General features: G+C 64.4%; 1 protein-coding gene across 3 annotated transcripts; it reads left to right on the top strand.

Annotated features, from left to right (window-relative positions):
• Positions 1-1,378: 1,378 nt before the first annotated feature.
• TPD52L2 (TPD52 like 2) lies at positions 1,379-17,424 on the top strand. Of its 3 annotated transcripts, XM_054577518.1 has the most exons (7): positions 1,379-1,539; positions 3,935-4,080; positions 6,264-6,412; positions 7,381-7,440; positions 10,811-10,912; positions 16,080-16,128; positions 16,627-17,424. In XM_054577518.1, exons 1-7 carry the CDS (start codon positions 1,521-1,523, stop codon positions 16,714-16,716), a joined length of 615 nt encoding a protein of 204 aa, XP_054433493.1. In that variant the 5' UTR covers positions 1,379-1,520; the 3' UTR covers positions 16,717-17,424. The 3 variants fall into 3 exon arrangements, with proteins under 3 accessions (XP_054433493.1, XP_054433494.1, XP_054433495.1); XM_054577519.1 differs by lacking the exon at positions 7,381-7,440; XM_054577520.1 differs by lacking the exons at positions 7,381-7,440; positions 16,080-16,128; positions 16,627-17,424 and having other exon boundaries at positions 10,811-10,916.
• Positions 17,425-18,346: the final 922 nt, after the last annotated feature.

Raw genomic sequence — 18,346 nt, 5'->3', positions numbered from 1 at the left:
CGCAGCTGCTCTGTGACTGTCTGCCCTGAACTGCTTGAAGCAGGGACTACAGGCGGTCCCCAGCCTCTGGGGACAGGCTGGCCAGGATGGGTTGAGCAAGAAACTCCGGAAAAACTGAAAAAGTGGGGCAAACGTATAACAGCACCAGAGCAGGACATGGCCATGATGCCCCTGGCCAAGCGCAAGCAGAGGCCGGCACGGAAGGTGACGGAGAGTAACAGGAAGACACCTGTAGGAGACGGTGAGCTTTGAGCTGAGACTGAAAGGATTCAGGGGAAGGGGCATCCATGCCTGGGGTCAGCGTGGCTGGGCTGGAAGCGGGAGTGCAGTCCCTGGTCGGTCAGATCCTAAAGGCTTTGGAGAGCATTTAAGGACCGCTTCTAGGGAAAGCAGGAGACAAAGGAGGGAAGTCGTGGGAATTGCCTTAACAGGACTGGTTGCCTGACGTCACGTACCACCTGGCCTTTGAGAAGTCTGGCAAGTTAGGCTCTTGTTCCAGAGTCTTCTGGAAGCCACTCCAGCAGCTGGATGACCTTGGCAAGGCACCCTAACCTCAGTTTCCTCACCTGTAAAGTGGGAGGGCTCCACCGGGTGCACGGGGCGGCTGAGACGAGCCCAGGAGCCCAGCGCGCGCCGCAGCGGGCCGGCGAAGGGCGTCTGCGCGCTCACGAGGCCCGGTGCCGGCACGGGGACCTGTCCTCTCCATCCTGTTCAGGGCAGCAGAGCCTGCATCATGATCATACGTTTTTCTGTGTGACCCCTATGCCACTTTTTAAAAAGATTTTATTTATTTATTAGGGGAAGGGAGGGAGAAACATCCATGCGTGGTTGCCTCTCGCGCGCCCCCTACTGGGGTCCTGGCCCGCAACCCAGGCCTGTGCCCTACACAGGGAATCGAACCGGCGACCCTTTATTTATTTTCAATCCCTGTAAATGGGTACTCTAAAAAAGGGACTGGGGGCAGAGGCTAACCCCAAAGTCAGGGATCGGGTCTGGGAGGGATCGCCAGCGGTCTGAATCGGACCCGTCAAGGTGTGTGAGCCCTGGCGCTCGTCGGCAGCTGGAAACACCCTGGACACCTGCCAGGGGACTGGGTGGAGGGCTTCCGTAGCGCCATGTTGGCCAGCCCTCCCACTTCCCACCTTCCTCGGGCTCTCGGGGCCGTTCTACCTAGGCGTCTCGCTGGTGGAGCCGACCTGGGAGGGCTGCCCTCAGATCACGGCCTCCCTTTCCTGCTTCGGCCGCAACCTTGGCCAATCAGGTTGAAGTAGGTGGACCGGGGACTGGGCCAAGCAACGCTCTTATTGGGCAGTGCTCGTGGGGGCAGGACGTAGGCGGAGCGTGCGTCAAAGCGGAAGTGGGCCGTCGCGTCGCTGATTACGTAGTGCCACGGCGGCTGAAGCGGTTCCGCTGGCTAGCGTGTGTGCGGCGAGAGTCTCCCGGCGGTGTCCGCTCGTCTTCTGCGCTCGCGACCCCGGCCCCGACTGCGACTCCGGCTGCGGCGGGGCCGCCGTCTGAACATGGACTCTGTTGGCCAAGGTAAGCTGCGGGCCCGCCACCTCCGCCGCCTCCGGGCCCTACCGGCCCACGCTCCGCCCCTCCTCGGGTCGCGTCTCGGACTCTTGCGCCCCTTGCTCTCCTCCCCGGCCCCGCAGCTCTTCTCGGCGCCCCAGCGGTCGCGGCGTGTGTGTCTTCCGCTCCCAGCTCGGACTGCCGCGAGGACAGGGTCCCCGGTACCGCCCGCCCCCCAGACCCCAGAGCTTTGGGCTTTTTCGCCGCAGGCAGCTCTGGTTAGGCCCTCGCCCGCCGTGCCTGCCCTGGGCCCTGGGAGACACTCCCTGTGGACTTGGGCCGAGTGTGTGCGCGGCTCCCGGAGGAGTATCGGGGAGGTGAGGCCGTCCTCGCGTTCAGCGCGGCGCCCCTTGGGTGGCAACGCTGCTCGGAGCGCAGCCTCCTGCGAGGTTGGCTCAGGAGGCGGAGGGCGCCGTGAGTCAGGGGCACACCCCGCGTGCCTGGCCTGTTTCCAGACAGACACCGGACCAGTGTGCGATGGCCGCCGGGGGTAGGTGCCGCTCGGGTCCAGGAGATTCAAATCTTGAGAAGGCGATAACTAGTTTGTCTCCCATTACGAGGCTCTAGGGCGGGGGAGCTGCTAAATTTCTCTGTTGACATAACTACGCTGCCTAATTCCAGGAAGCTTTTATCAGAATGTTAATTCAACATTAGAACTCCTGGGTTCTGATAACGTGCTCTTGGTTTTCCTGCTTTTGACGTCTCCTGACGAAGTAGTTGAGTAGTTGAGGCCCGCGGGGGGCCTTGGGATGTTCAGGATGCGTTTTACTGTGTCCTTTGCACCCCTAATGAGTTAAGCATCACAGACTGGATTCTGATCATGGGAAGGACCGAGAATGTTCACGGAGCACCTGCCGTGTGCCAGGCACTGTGTTAAACCTGCTGTTTTCAGAGCAGCCCTTTGAGATCGGTCCTCGTATGGCTCCCAGCTGCAGATAGCCATACAGGGTTGGAGCGCCAGGGCCGCCCCGGGTGAAGGGCCACCCCACGGTCATTCCCTAGGGGTCCTTTGGCAAGACCCTCTCCTGCCCACAGAGTGGAGAGGCTGGTATCATGCAGAGTTCGTCCCGGCACGTTCTGCCTGGGCGTGACTTCCGTGGGATCCAGCTTTAGCTTTCTAGCCAGAAATGGTCCGAGAGCCTTCGTTTATTTATTTGTTATTAAACATTTTATTTATTGTTTTATTTTATAGAGAAAGTGAGAAGGGAGGGAGAAAGAGGAAGAGAGTCGTTGCTTCTCACATGCCCTCAAATGGGGGCCTGGCTGGCAACCCAGGCCTGTGCCCTGACTGGGAATTGAACTGGTGACCTTTTGACCACTGAGTCCCCTGAGCCCCACCAGCCGGGGTGTTTCTTTTTTAAATAGTGGGAAAGTGTAGAGAATTCAAAGCATTTACTGGATTTGAGTAGGTTCAACGTAGTAGGGACAAATGATGAAGGAACATCATCATGTAGGTTGATCCCAGTTAAGGATCGGTTGATTCTGAAGTGGACGTGCTCCGTTTTGTAAACATCCGTGGAGAACAAGGAAGCGCAGGGCTGGAGCGTGTGGGTGGGGCGCGAAGGGAATGAGACAGCAGCTAAGTGGAGCGTCTTTGGTTTTAAGTGCCTTCTATCTATACTTAGCAGACAGGAGGCAAACATGTCTGCAGTTAAAAACACTTCAGTTCTGCCTAACCCTTTGTGCTTTTTATTTCATTTACTTTTTAAGGTGCCAGACACCGTACAAAGGCTGTTTCTTCTCAGTGTGCTGATCGAAGGGAAGGCGTTTCCAGTGCTGGGTGTCTAGAAACACTAAATGGCAGCGTGCGGTCAGGGTAGGACAGGACTAGAGTAGGGCCCCCCCCCCCCATTTCCTGTGTTGTGATCATGAACTTTCAGTGCAGACGGGAAGGTTCACTTAGCGTGAAGCAAAAACAGTGACCTTGGAATTGGGACCCAGCCGGCGCGGCCCGGTGCCTGGAGGCCCCGGGGACACGGCGGGCGGGGCCGCGGGCCCCCCGCAGGGCGCCCCTCGAGTGCAACCCCAGCAGGGGCTCTGGCGGGCCCGCCGCCTGGAAAGAGGCGCTGGCGTCTGCAGCCGCGTCGTGTCCCTTTGCGCTCAGTGCCTCGCAACAGAGTTTCCCCGGCTCCGGCGCAGGCTCTCACGGGGAGCCAGCGTTTTAGGCCCGAGGCAGTGCCTGGGGTGTGCTGCCCCAGTCTCCGGCCACCCTCCCAGAAGCTTCCGGAGCGGAGGCTTTGCTGTGTGTTAGGGCCCGCCCCCACCCTGCCGCCGGCCCTTGCACCCTTTCCCTCCTGCCGCCCTGGGCGCCTCCGCAACTCCTTCCCTGACACGCTTTCTGGACCCATCTTGTCTCTGGCAGACATCAGCCTGAACTCTCCCAACAAAGGGTCGCTGCCCGACGCCATGACGGACGTTGCCGTGGACACGGTGGTGGCCGGCCCGACGCCTGCTGCCACGGGCCTGACGGAAGCGGAGGAGGAGGAGCTGCGGGCCGAGCTCACGAAGGTGCTGCGTTGGGGCGGCGGGCCCAGGGCCTGGGGTGACCGTGAGTGCAGGCCTCCTAGGCGAACAGGGGCTGGGCTGGCGGGGCTGTGGAGGAGGCGGCGGCCGACCCCGCGGCCCCACGGCCCCCGCCCTCTGCCCTCCGCAGCCCTGGCCTCGGGCCTGGCGCCTCGTGGGTGGGACAGCCGCTCTGTGTGCGCCACCCGCCGGGAGCTTCTCTGTTGGAGGTGACACGACATGGTTTCAAGACCCCACAAGTCTCACTGCCCCTGGGATTTGATGTCTCTTTCAGAAATACTTCTTTTGTGCAAGTGCTTCACATAAGCTTTTTGAAGTGAGAGTCCCTTTAAGAGGAAATAGGGGTTAAGAACAAAGCTGCCAGAGGTGTTCTTTGCTATGTAGAGCAGAGTCCAGTCGTGGCTCAGTGGAGAGTCCAGAGTCTGGGGACGTGAACCCCGGGTGTGGCTGCGGCCTGCAGCCCAGGACCAGCTCAGAGCCCTGGAAAGGACGTGGGGATTTCTGACTCGAACAGCCGCTCACAGAGAAGCAGCGAGAAGTCCGAGGACACGCGCGCTCTGCCCTCTGCCTCGTGCACTGGACTCGAGACCAACCCCGCGGCCTCCTCGGAGCTCGGTCGCGGGGGCCTCTCGTGTGCCTGGGGTTCTCGGGCAGCTTGTTCCCGGGGCGGCTCTGCCTGTGCCCAGGGCCCTGTCTGTTGTGGCGGCTGCAGTTGTTGCCACCTGAGCGCGCGGCGGTCAACAGTTGGGGTGGCTCAGACAGTCCGTTTTGTTTTTTTGTAAGAAAAAAAAAATTTTTTTTTCATTTTCACTAGTAACTTTACTGATTTGGATAATTGGAGTATGTTAGGGATCTCCTGCTATTGGCTTCCGTGGTTGGAGGCCAGGGTCCCTGCTCAACACCTGCTAGGGCGTAAGGCGGCCGCACAGCGAAGAGTTGTTTGGCCAGAATGTCACTAGCGCCAAGAAACACTGCAGACCGCTGTGGACGTGTTCAATCAGTCACAGCACCTTTTCCACACACTGCATAAATCTTTTGAATTTTTATCTTTTTTGAAGTAATAAAGCATGATATGCCAAAAATGCTCCATATCTCCCTTCATCTCCAATATTAAAATGGCTGCACAAAAATTCACCAATTTTGATGTTTTAAAAAAAAAATGCATGCTGAGCCCCGGTGGGTGCAGCTCCATGTACTGAGCACCAAGCCTGCGGACCCAAGGGTGGCCGGTTCGATTCCCAGTCGGGCGCAGGCCTGGGCTGCAGGCTGGTCCCCAGTGGGGGGGGGGGGTGCGGGAGGCAGCCACATGTGGATGTCTGTCTCTCTCTCTCTCTCTCTCTTTCTCTCTCTCTCATCTTCCTGTCCCCTCCCTAAAAATAAACAAGCCTTTAACACACGCCGCTGTGACAGCTGTCACAGCAGAGTCTAACAGTTGCTCCGCGTGAGGTTAAAGGCAGCCCAGTGCCGCTGGGACTGTCGTGTGGACAAAACTAAACGAACTTCATGCCGCCCCTACTTCCTAAGGCAGAGTCTAGGGGCGCACACACAGCTCGAGCCAGTGTCAGCGCCTTCACCCAAACAAGCCGTTTCTGAGGACGGGTGTGTTTTGTGTTTGGTTTTTGATTCTTTGAGAGCAGTCCTCTGTGCAGGAGCGGGAGACCCGGAGCCGTGGGGCTCTCGGGGGGGCTCCCCACGGGCGTCACTTTTCCTTTCAAGGCTGGGGAGGCTCAGGGCTCTTGCTGCTACGCAGCTGGAACTGCCTTCAGCACAAAAAGGCTTTGGCGTTCGCTCTGGCTCTGGCCAAGGCCCAGCGCCGACCCTGGGAGCACAGGAGGTGCCGCGAGGGTGGTTTCTCTTGTCACCTGGGTCCCTGGACGCCCGTCTGTCCTGTAAGCTCTGCTTCCTGCCTGTGGAGTCCTCCCCGGTGTGGGGGGGTGTCGGCTGCAGACGTTCAGGTCCTGCGCCCGAGCTCAGACCCAGGGCCCCGGGCGGAAGGGGCACGATCCACGCCCCGACCACTGTGCCTGCCGCTGGTGGGCTTTGCTAAGCCACCCGCTTGCAAGGCGGCCCCGAGAAGCCGGGGGTGCGGGCGCCCTCTCGCCGCAGCGTGTGGGGGTGTCGGTCACCTGCAGCAGGGCAGCTGACCGTGTCCCTGCGTCCTTGTGCAGGTGGAAGAGGAAATTGTCACTCTGCGCCAGGTCCTGGCAGCCAAGGAGAGGCACTGCGGGGAGCTGAGGCGGAAGCTGGGGCTCTCGGCCCTGGAGGGCCTGAAGCAGAACCTGTCCCGCAGCTGGCAAGACGTGCAGGGCTCCACCGTGTAGGTACCTGCTCGGCGGGGGGCGCCAGGGGCGCGGAGAGGGGCCTCTGCCGTGGGGGGTGGCTCTTGGGAGCGGGCACCTCGCACGTTGGCCAGCGGCACTGCCCGCTGCTCCCAGAGCTCGGTTTGTGCGGGGGGACGGGACTCTGCCACTTGTCCAGGTGGATGTGGATGTGGGTGCGTTTTGGGATCTGAATTTTTTTTTTTAAGGTTTTATGTATTTATTTTTAGAGCGGGGAAATGAAGGAGACAGGGAGAGAAACATCCATGTGTGGCAGCCTCTCACACATCCCCCACTGGGGACCTGCCCACAACCCAGGCCTGTGCCCTGACTGGGGATCGAGCCGGCCACCCTCTGGTCCCTTTGGTTCTCAGGCCGGCGCTCAGTCCCCTGAGCCGCACCCGCCGGGGCAGGGTCTGCATGAGAGCAAAGCCTCTTCAGGTCCTGGATGAGCCTGGGTCCCGGTAGCTCAGCGTCAGCTCAGGTGGACCGAGCCCTTCTCCTGAGTGCGATGCGGTCCCAGCTCAGGACCGCTGCACCCAGCGTGGCTCAGCTCTCGGGGCTGGGGGGTGCCGCTGCGGGCCCCCGACGTGTGTCCTCCGTGGTGGGGCTGCGGGGGTGTCGCCCCTGTCGAAGAGGCCACGTCCCCGCAGAGAGGCAGGTTCGGTGCCATTCTCTAAACCTCCCTGTGAGGAGCCCATTTCTCTCAGAGAACTCACAGGGTTTTCGGTCTCAAAGCATGGCCGTCACAGAGGTGCCGTGGGGCTGCGGGCCGTTCGCTTCTTGGCCCTCACAGCCCCGTGTCCCCAGGAGCCGCCTGGAAGTGGGCCTCTCTCCTGCCGCCGCCTCAGCCCGCGCTCGGGTGGCTGCAGGCTCCCGGTGCCGTTTCCCCGGAAGTTTGCCTGCAGTTCGAACCCTGAGTTGAAATAGTTCTTCTAAATGATTCACTGCAGACTTTCTGTTTTAGCTATGTGAGGACTTCTGAGAAACTCGGAGAGTGGAATGAGAGAGTGACCCAGTCGGACCTGTGAGTGCCTCTGCCGTCAGCGCCCGCCCCGCCCCCCGCCACGCCTTGTAGGGACAGGCAGGCTGAGTACACTCGGCACAGACCTCGTGTGGGGCTTTCGGGCTGTTCTGTTTTTCATCTTTTTCCCTCTCAAACGCAAGGGAAGTGGCTCCACCCTCCTGGAGCAGGGGCTCCGTCGCTGAAGGGGCTCAGCTTCCAGACCACGCTGAGCACCTCTCGGCCCAGCACGCGCCCCGTAGGGGAGGCGTGGGCTGGGCCCAGGCAGCGCATCTGGCGCCCTTTGGAAGGTGCTCAGCTTCCACAGCAGGCAGGCAGTCGAGGGCCTCCGGGCCCGTATGGGTGGGGGAGCCTGGGGGGTTCGGTCCTGCGTCCTTCCCTGGTAGACCCAGCTCCAGCTGTGGGGTCTCCAGAGCTTCACTTGCCCTTGGGGGGGGTTCCTTGAGTTGGGGGGGCCATGCTGCGGGATCCCGGAGGAGCGGTCTGAGCAACACGCAGCGGCTGGCCCCACGGAGCCAGCGGCGTGCGGGAGACCCAGCGGAGGGCGGCCGCGGCCTTCTGCCGGAGGTCCTCCGAGGGAACGGCAGAGCTTCGTTCACCTGCGCTGGCTCTGGCTCTCTGGGCTGGGAGGGGTGGTGTTTAGAAACAGCTGTTTTCTGGGTGTGTCCGTCTCTGTTAAGAAGTCCTGCCGCGGTCCTGCGGTGCGGATCAGAGGAAGGGGCCACCGCCCCGCTTACCCCGGAGGGGCCTGGGGCGCTGGCTGTGCGCAGAGCCCCCGCAGACGGTGGTCGCCGGCGCTCGGGTGCACGGGGCCTCGCGCGCGACCGGCGGCGGCCGCCGCAGCGGGTGTTGGCAGAGTGCGGGCCGTGTGCGCTCGGGTGCACGGGGCGGCTGTCACCGGGCCGGTCTCAGCGCACACTTCGTCGGGAAGCGGCCGCCGTCCGGTGGGAGCAGCTGGCTTGCAGCCGCGGGTGACTGCAGCTCCGGCCACCGAGGGGACCCGTGGCTCGGGCCTGGCCGCGTGTGGCCAGCTGTGCGGCCCCCCCCCCCCCGAGGTCTCAGCCCACCCCGTCGGAGGCAGAGTTGTTGGAGCAACGCCCCCAGTGGGACGCATCCCCTGGGACCGCCCAGGCGGGCTGCACGCCTTCCGGAGGGGAGGGGCCCTGGGAGCCTGGCCGCATCCCAAGCAGAGCAGCTGGCAGGGCGTCCAGCGGGGCCAGCGCGGTGGGGGGCCCGTCTCCCCGTCTCCCCAGCACTCGTGGGGCTGTGCTGGGCAGGGCGCTTATGCCGCCGCTCTCAGCCCCCGGCTCCTCGGGCTCCACGGCTGAGCCTAAGCCCAGCGGCGCTGCGGATGGCGAAACGGTCGCCTCGCGGGCTCTTTCTCGTCAGCAGTTCTCAGTGGCGCTGACCTGAGAGCGGCTGGCGGCACCGCACAGGCACCAGCTGACCCAGGGCAGTGCCTGCAGAGTCCTCTGGCTGCAGCGACAGGAAGCGCTGCGGGTCGCTGGAGCACGGGAGGCCTGGCCGCGAGACGCCCCTGCTCCAGGCCCGCCCACCGGGGGCTGGGGGCCGTCTGCTCCCCGCACAGCGGCTTTGGTCTCAGTTCCTCCTTTGTGGTGCGAAGGGGCGCCCAGCAGCAGTGCGGCCCCGTGTGGCTCTCGCTGCGGGGGGGGGGGGGGGGGGGGCACGACCGGGGAGGGGGGTGCGGGAGGAGGCAGGCGTGTCTCAGGGCCCTGCTTCTGTGCTTTCCCAGAAGGGGGAAGTGGTGCCCGGGGCGGCGCCAGCTTGCGCTCAGACACGGGGGCGGGGGGACCGCTCCCCGGGACGCAGACGCCGGCCGTGTCCCAGGCCTGTCACCCTCACTGGCTTCTGACCGAGGTCCCAGGGACAGCCTCTAGTGACACGCGTCCCCGCACCCCAGACCCGCCGAGGGCTGCGGAGGGCAGGGAACGGCTCCGCAGGGCACTGTCCTCCAGGATGCCCCTGCGCGTCCTCAGCGATGTCCGTGTCCCAGCCTGGCCGTGTGGGCACACGCGGCGGCTCCGCGAAGCGCTGCCCCCAGACCCCGGCCTCAGTCCATCCCGCCCCCGAGCCCCCGCCGCTCCCTCGGGAAGGGCTGGGTGTGAAGACGGGCTCTGAACTCAGATTTCCGAAAGGAGACGCTGCGTGTCCTTATTCCCCTCGCCCCTGGTGTTTTATGACTAATGCCGTGGCTGCAGGTGCACAGAAGGCTGTTTCTCGCAGGTGATGTTATTAACTCCCTTTGAAACAAAAGCCTCGTGTCAGGCGAGGTCTCGGGGGTGGGGCTCCGGCAGGCCCTGCGCGGCCCAGAGAAGCGGCAGAGCCTCCCTCGGCAGGCCTGTCGTGGGCCCCCATCCCCGGTGCCCCTCCCCCTCGGCTGCCGAGGCCCTGCTGGGCCCTGAGATGCGTCATGGTGTGGGGGCAGCTCCAGGCAAGGACGCTGTTGGGCGTGAGGGCCGGCTCGGGCAGGCTGGGTGCTCCGGAGGCTGGCCCGAAGCAGGAGGGCCATGGGCGCTCTCAGGGACCCCCGCAGGCGGCAGTGCAGAGCGGGTGGCGGGGAGGCTCAGGAGGCTCGCTGCTGGGGCCTTCTGACCCCCGTCCCCCTGTGCTGGTGGGGACGTCCGCGCGCCCTGTGTGGGCTGGTGTCTTGAGAGCTCAGCCACCTTAGGCTGTTGCTGTGAGTCGCCTGGTTGGGCAGCAAGGAGCTCTTGGGTTCGGGCTGCCGTGACTTGTTGATGGAAGCAGCTGGGTGGGGGCCGAGAGCCACGGGCGCGAGCTCTCGAGGTTGGCCCAGGGGCGCCCTCGCTGTGAGCCAGGACCAGGTTCTGGAACAGAAAGCGGCGGCTCGAGGTGGGGGTTGGGGGTTCCCGGTTCTCTGCGGACGGAGTGGGACGGTGCGGCAGGGGGCGGCCGGAGGGGCCCTCCGCTGGAGGAGGTCGTGGCGGGCCGGGGCGGGGCTGCGAGGGCCGCCTCGCAGGAGACGGCGGCGGGGGAGCCTCCTGAGGACGGCGGCAGGGAGCCCAGGGGACGTTCCTGGCTGCGGCCCCAGACCCAGGGCCTCTGCAGCCCCAGGTGCTGCTCCTCGAGAGCCCGAGCCGCCAGGCGGAGGCGAGGGAGCCCTGGGGCTGGGGGCGCCCTGAGGGGGGCGGGTGGCTGGGGGTCGCAGCGAGGGCAGGCCACAGGCCTGGCGGTCACGGCTGCGCCGCTGCGCCCCCTTGGGGTCTCTGTCGGGCTGAGGCGGTGCCCCCGACCGCCGCCCCGTGCCGTCTGGGCGCTCTGTGTCCTTGGCTGTGGACGTGGGGAGTGGATTTCCCCTGGGTTTGGTTGGCTTAACTGTGTTTCTTCCTCCCAGCTACAAGAAGACTCAGGAAACCCTCTCCCAGGCGGGACAGAAGACTTCAGCTGCCCTGTCCACCATGGGCTCTGCCATCAGCAGGAAGCTTGGGGACATGAGGTGAGGCCCCGCCCCTCCACCCTGAGGCCCGGGCCAGTCCGCGGAGGCTCGGTCTCTCGGAGCCAGGGCGTGCAGCCCGCGGCCACGTGCGGCCCAGGGTGCCTGCCAGCGCGGCCCCACAGCGAGTCCCGAGCTCCCGTGAAAGACCGCGGGTTCGTCGGTGACTGCACGTCGCGCTGTCACGTCGCGCAGACGTTCGTGTGTGTGTGTGTGTGTGTGTGTGTGTGTGTGGGTGTGTGTGTGCGGCCGTCCCGTGCCGATAGTGGCGGTGACCCAGGAAGGCCTCGTGCGCGCTCGTGGTGACTCAGGAGGCCGCGGTTGTCAGGAACGTGTCAGGCGACCCTCGCGGTGTTAGACACGCGTGTCACTCAGAAGTCGGGTAAGCGTGCTCCTCCGACGGTCAAAGCACTTCCGTGTTGAGTGGTAGGTCCCGCCTTCCCAGAGATGACGTTCCTCGCTTCCCAGTCACGCCTTACTTGCCCTCGCTGTTTGGCAGCGCCTACGTTTGTGAGCAGCGATTTCCGAGAATGAAACATGGGAAGAGTAAAATTAGAACTACAGGCTCTGATGAGCACCTTGAGAACTCACTAAGAATTGCGGCCACTTCTATCAAACCAAGTATTAGCACACTAGTCTCTCAAATACAATGTCAAACATCCCAGTGGTGGTGGTTTGTTTTTTTTTTTTTTTTAGTTGTATTTATTTTTGCACAGAGGGGAGGGAGGGGGAGAGAAACATCCATGCGTGGTCGACTCTCACGCGCCCCCTACTGGGGACTGGCCAGTGACCCAGGCCTGCGTCCTGACAGGGACTTGAACCTGCGACCCTTTGGTTCGCAGGCCGGCGCTCAGTCCGCTGAGCCGCACCAGCCTGGGCTACATCCCACTAGTTTTATGTTGCCCTTTTTCCTTTTATTATGAAAAAATACAAAAAGGGGCATCATTGATGTTTTGTTACTTAGGTACGTCTTGTACGTTAGCGATCACAGACTTGGGACCTGCTTGACGACTTTACGGGTCTCGAAAGGGCCGCTGCATAACGTGATAACGAGGGTTCTCAGACGAGGACGTTCCTGCTCTTCTGCAGTGGCGGATATCACGGAAGTGATGCACAGATCTTTTTTTTCCTCATCAGTTCTCGTTAGTGTTGGTATATGGAACGTGTGGCCCAGAGACACCAAAAGGTCAGACACCCTGGTCTTAGAGCTGCTGCGGGCCAGGGCTCAGAGGCCCGTGTCTCAGGAGCCCCTTCCAGCCCCCACCCAGCTAGTTTGAGGACGGTCTGCAGGGGCCTCACCGTGTCTCTGCTGCTCGGGGGAGGGCGGTCGTGGGGCCTCGACGTCGGGTGCAGGACCAGGGAGGGCAGGACCATTAGAGTGGCTCGTGGAAACCCTGGAGCGGGCGTGACTCTGGCCTGGTGGGCATGTTGGGGTGGGCAAGTGCTGGGCAGGTGACCGCCAGGACCTGCCCGGGGCAAGCCTGGTGCTGTGTTGGGGGCGTGTGCCCGGCCTGGGTCCCACGCCGGGGCCCAGCGGAATGTGCTTTGCAAGGCTGGCCAGACCTGTATGGCTGCCGAAGGTGCTCTGAGCACAGCCCAGGGCCCGGGGCGCCGTGTGGTCCAGCGCCTGGGGCTGTGCACTCTGCCTGCGGAGCGGGGTTCAGGCTGGGCTGCCGGAGCGGCGCCCTTGACCAGGAGGAGAGCGGCAGGGAGTGGCCGTGTGGGGCGGGCGGGTCCTCGCCAGCCTGCGGCCCTTCCTCCCTGCTTCCACCCCTCGGAAGCCCTCACCGCCCCGCCCGAGGGAGTCACACGGCCTCGCAGCCCGTGGGTTTGGGGTGCTGGGGACGCCCGTGCTGACCCTCACCTCCGCCCTGCTGGGCTGGGCGTCTTCCCGCTCACAGGCCTAGCAGCTGCCGCTCAGCCAGAGGCGGAGACAAGTGCTCCCGTGCCCTGCAGGACCCGTGCCGCCCAGCGCACGGCGGCGCTTGCCAGAACCCCACTCGCCTTTTACTTTTCTGTTTGATGTAATTGTTTCTACCTTAACTTTATTTGGAAACATTTCAAGCCTTTAAAAGGAGAAGCTGAACAGGGAGGCACCCCACATGCTCCCTCCGTGCCCGGGGACTGCGCCCCCTGCCCTGGGGCTCTGGTCGAGCTCGTGAGCAGCTGGGGGTCCTGGCGGGTCGCCCTGTGGGCGCAGGCCTTGCCCAGCGCGGCTGTGATGGGGCTCTGCCCTGCCAGCCAGGGGTCCTGTGGCGCGTCTCCCCCAGAGGTGCCCCCGTGTGGCCCATGCCAGCTCGGGCCTGTCCCTGTGACGCGTCTCTTGTGAAAGGAGATGGGGTGCCGTCGCTGCTGTGCGCCAGGGCGTCTGCGGGGCCCCTGAGCCGTGACTGGTGAGCCTGGTGCCACCAGAGCAGCAGTGTGCGGGGCTGCGCCCGTTCCCTCCTCAGATGCTGGGTTTCGTCGGCACCAAAGGAGGCCCAGGTGTCCGCTGTGCCTCCCGCGCCCTCCGCTGGGGATGGGCCACGCATGCGCCTCCGAGGGGCGCTGTGCAGGCCTGTGGCTCCGGGAGGGCAGACGTTCCCGTCTCTGCTCGGAGGCCTGCCGTTTGCCGCCGGCTCGTGGCAGGGCCGGCAGCACGTGGCTTCCCATTGCAGCGATGCTGGGGTTGCTCTGAGCCTGTGCCCGGTCTCGCTGTCCAGTCTGAGCACATGTGGCACCTGCGCTCTGCGTGCATGGGCCACCAGGGAGGAGCCAGGCCGTGTTCAAGGGGCTGAGAGAGAGTGACCTGCTTTCTGGTGTGTCTCATGCCGGGGACTCCTCCGTCTTCCCAGGGTGCTGTGAGCTCTGACGTCTTGGCCTTGACGTGGCCCCAGTGTCTCACCGCGTGGCCTCGGCGGGTACCCCCCTGGTTTCGGGTCTGAGGTTGCCCGCTCACGCCTGAATGGAAGTTGGGCTCAGGAGGGGCTTGCACCAGGAGCCTGGGGCTGGGCGACCCCTGCTAGGCATTGAGGCGCTGGGGGCCGGGGCCTCCAGGACAGCCGCCCCAGGCCAGAAGCCACAGCGCGTGCCCTGGAGCGGCCCTGGCCTGGCCTGAGAAGCGCTTGTGCCCTGGGGCGTGGGTGGGAGAGGGGCCTGTGCTGCTCCCCGAACAGCAGGGACACGCCAGGCCCCGCGGCTGTGCCCGTGCCGCCCCACCAGACAGCGTCTACGGGGGGCAGCCTCCGCAGCATCTGAGGCAGCAAGCGGGCTCGGCGATGGAGCGGTGGCCATGCCCCTCCCACGCCCTGTCCTTGGACACATGATCGTTTCTGAGTGGCTTCTGTCGTTCCTGGTGGCAGAGCCGGAGCGTGGAGGGCTGAGGCGGGAGGGCGCCGGCTCCGTTGCCGTGACTGGGTGTGCGCCGTGGCGGCGAGTGCGGCTGGCTCGGTTCCCGGGGGCGGCCCCCCCCTTTGTGCTGCTCCACTCTTTGGGGCTCCTTTCCTCCAGCCCCTGAACGGGCGTGGACACGAGGGTCCCCGGCACCCGACTGCGCCCAGCGGAGCAGCGCCATGGGGCCGTGCGCTGCTTGGTTGTGTGCCGTGCCGGGCGGGGGCGGGCTCTGGCCTCTGCCTAACGCGTGTTTCTTTTCTCCTCCTGCTGCCGCCGCTCAGGGCCCGTCCGCTCTCACACTCCCTTAGGTAAGGCGGGTGGCCTGGGGTGGCCCCTCTGCTCCGGCCGGGGGCAGGCAGTGCGGGGGGCGGGGGTGAAGTGCCCGCGGGGCCCCCCGGCGTGGCGAGGTGCCTGGGAACGCACGGCGGTCCCTGCGGGCTGTCCCCGGCCACGTGATGCACGTAGGCGTGTCCGTCCCTGGGCTGGGGCTCCCCGCTATGGGCCCAGGGGCTCTGGCCGCCCTGGGGCAGCGGCGAGGCCGGTCCGGGCGGCGCCAGCTCTCCGGTCACACGCTCCTCTGGCCTGGAGGCCTGGAGGCTTGGAGCCCAAACTCTGAACAGCCTCGGGTTTTCGGTGCTTTTTACTCACTTGACCTGGTGGTTCCTCTTTTGCCAAAAAGTCACCTAGTTTGCTCTGAAGTCAAGTAGGGACCTGTGACAGCTGTGTGTTTTGGGGCTCCAGGCTGTCTCCCTTGGCAGCGCCACATTGCTGGGGCGACCCTGGGGGGAGAGGAGCCCTGGGTTGAGTGTGCCTCCTGCTGAGGGGCCTCATGAAGCTTCTTTCTGCTCATTTCCACTGTGCTGGGGGTGGGGGTCCTGGTGCCCCCTTTGCAAAGTCCAGTGAAGGCTACTCTGTCCTCGCCTTAACTCTTGCTTCCTTCTCTGCTTTTGCCACGCTTCCAAGCAGCGGCTACTCCATCCGCCACTCGATAAGTATGCCAGCCATGAGGTAACGTACGCGTGCGCCCGCAGCTCCCGGAGCCGGGGTGGGAGCCGGGGGGCAGGGGGCTTCCCACCGCCCTGAGTGAGGCCCACCCTCCCCTGGCAGCCTCCTGTTGGATAAGGATTGGGGAAGACCCCTCCCAGGCCAAAGAGCTAGTGGGGGTGAGGCTCGGAGGGGGCCACAGTGCCACACCGCGCTCCCCTGGAGCTTTGCAGGACTGCCCGCTGGGCCGGGCTGGCGAGGGGCAGAGAGGCCCCCCTCACGCCTGGTGGCTGCAGGTGTCTCCAGGCCTTTTAGGGAGGCTGTTCTGTCTGCTTTGTGGCCAGCTTTCTCCCTGCCGAGCCCGTCCTTGTCAAAGGACTAGCAGCTGCCACGCCCCAGAGCTCGCTGGGAGTCTGCGATGGGGTGTGTGGCCGGCAGGGGCCTGGGCGCCGTGGAGGAGGGTGCCAGTGGGGCAGGGCTGCGTGCTCTCACCTCCCGTCCCGTCCTCACCGTGCGCTTGTCCCGGCTGCCGCGGGCGTTCTCTGGCATCGTGCTAGCAGGGCTGCGTGTGGAGCGCACATGACGACTCCGTGCCCCAGCGGGCGGCCTGCGGGTCTCCCGTCCCTGTGGCCGGTGAGCATGGCTGACCCGGCTCCGACCTGGTGAAGCCCCCGGAACGGCCCTGGCCGGGCCCTCTGGGAGGCGCGTCTTGCAGTGAGGCCTCAGGGCACCCTCACCTGGAGGCCCTGGCGTCCAGGCGGGCGACACAGCCCTGTGCTCCTCGTGCTGACTTCTGCTTCCTCTTTCTTTCAAGGAATTCTGCCACCTTCAAGTCGCTGGAGGACCGCGTGGGGACTATAAAGGTAACGGCCTGGAGCGCTCCCTTCTCTTGGCGGGGACCTGCCACGTGGGGGAACTGACTGAACCGTCGCAGATTCACGTTCAGTTCCAGGAGCCAGCACAGGGAGCCCTGCCCCTTCCCCAGTTTCCCAGGGTGGGGTGTCACAGCGTCACATCAGGACCTGGCTTTGACACGGTCGGCCGAGAGCGGGCCACCCCGCGGAGGCCCCTCACGGAGCCCCCCCGCCCCCGGCACACAGTGGCCGCCTCTCCCGGCCCACGGTCTGGTCGCCCGGGAACGTCCTGAGTGGGCCCGCCCAGTGGGCGACCTGTGTGCCCTCATCGCTCCACGGGATTCCGGGGAGGCGTCCCAGCCGGCGGCCCACACCAGCGGCTTGTTCCATTGTGTTGCTCAGCAGTGTTCGCTGTTGGGAGCTCATGTGGGAAATGGGGCACCGGGAGCTCCCGGCGGGGCCTGTGTGCTCTGCCTCAGGTTCTCCTCCTGGTCTCCCCGTCTGCAGTCGAAGGTGGCAGGCGGCAGAGAGGACGGCAGCGATGGCCTCACCTCCCCGGCCGGGAACGGCGAGGAGCCCGGCCATGCGCCCCGCTAAGCCCGAAGCCTCAGCCGCCACGGAGCACGTCCAGCGCCCCTCGCCTCGGCGGCCCCTCCGGGCGGCAGGACAGCAGCGGCCGTGGGAGGATGCGGCCTGGGGGGCCGCGCCGCGGTGCCGCCCACCGTGGACGGGGCTGCCGCACCGCATGTCTTAGGGGACAGCCTTGTGCACAGATGCTTTCCACTAAAGCCGGTAGACGCAGCAGATCGTGGTGCCATCCTTCTGGGGGCAGGAAGGGGCCGGGGCGGGCGGGCTAGGTGCTCGGCTTGCTGACACCTGGGAAGAAGGGCGGGGTCAGGCCGGCGGCGTTGCATGTGCTCGCCCTTCCTCTGTGCCCCGTCTGACCTGTGGGTGTTCTTTCAAAATGCTAAACAAGGGAATTGTCTGTTTTCGGAGGCCCTCCAAGGAGAAACCTGATTATCAGCCGCTGCCGGGTTGTTACACTAATGACCTATAGCTTTAAGTAAAGCAAACTCTTTATTTTTTAAATGCAGTGAATTTTTCAAAATTTAAAACTAAGCAGAGCAGCTTTAGCCTCATAGTTAGAAAATATTACTTGTTTGGACTCAAGCTGAAATACAAGCCTTACATCACCTTATACTTTATTTGTTTATTACATTTTTATACATAGAAGGGAGAGTTCTTTAGTGGGTTCTGAACACCGCACAGAATTCTGCGCCTGCCCGAGGGGCCACCCGCCTGTGTCAGCAGCTCCCCTCACTCCCGAGCTCCTCCCTCCTCCTCTTGGGCCCCGGCAGCTCCCGCCAGCGTGGGCCGTGGGCCTCAGGTGGGGGCAGGAGGAAGGAAAGCCACCCCCAGGGCGGCTGCGCTGCCCTCGTGGGGCCAGGCCTCGCCAGGCCCGGCCGGCACGGCACTCTCGGAGGCTCCATCCGCCCACCTGCTGACGCCCGGGACTCGGGCAGCGCGGGGACCCGGCCCGGCAGGGTCGGGCCGGGTGTGGGGTCCGCTGGACCTCCGCTGCCGCCTTTTCTCAGGAGTTACGAAGATCACTTTCCCGTTTGGAAGCTGCCGCACCCCAGCAGCCGCCGCCCAGGGCCCCAGGTGTCCGGTGTGTCCGCAGGGGCAGCTTGTGCCTTACTGGCTCTTAGTGGGCGCAGACCTCGCCTGCGTGTGGCCCGTGTGCCCCCCGGGGACTGCAGTCCACGCTCCTGTGCTTTCTTCAGAGTTAGAATCTCAGGCGGGGGGGGGGGGGTAGGCGGGGTGCGGGGCTCGTCACTGATTTGTCTTTTCCGTAAAGTGAGTAACGGGCAGTCTGTCAATAAAGAATTCGTTTGGGGGAACGTGCACTTCATCTTGTGTGGCGTGTCTTACTTGTTCAGGAAGGTGATGAAAGGGGCACAAACCAACGGACAAGACCCCTCGTGCCATGGGTCTGCACTCTGGGGGGAGGCGGGGAGGAAATAGGTGATCTCCAGTACGAACTGCAAGCCTTCGCTTGCTGCGACAGAAGCCCCTGAGAGACTGACAGCGACGGTCTGCGGGTCCCCAGGGCCGGGGAGGCCGCGGGGAGGGAGCCGGGTGGCGGACTGGGCGGCCGCACCGTGGGGGTTGAGCAAGCAGCCGGCGTTGGCCCACCGAGAGGGTGGCCTGCAGGAGCGCAGCTCGC

The sequence above is a fragment of the Pteronotus mesoamericanus genome, unplaced genomic scaffold (assembly GCF_021234165.1).
Source record: "Pteronotus mesoamericanus isolate MK-2021 breed Mesoamerican mustached bat unplaced genomic scaffold, CSHL_Meso_final contig_436, whole genome shotgun sequence".
NCBI classification, from domain to species: domain Eukaryota; kingdom Metazoa; phylum Chordata; class Mammalia; order Chiroptera; family Mormoopidae; genus Pteronotus; species Pteronotus mesoamericanus.
The sequence above is the reverse complement of the archived record's forward strand: the minus strand, read 5'-3'. Positions and strand labels throughout refer to the sequence as shown.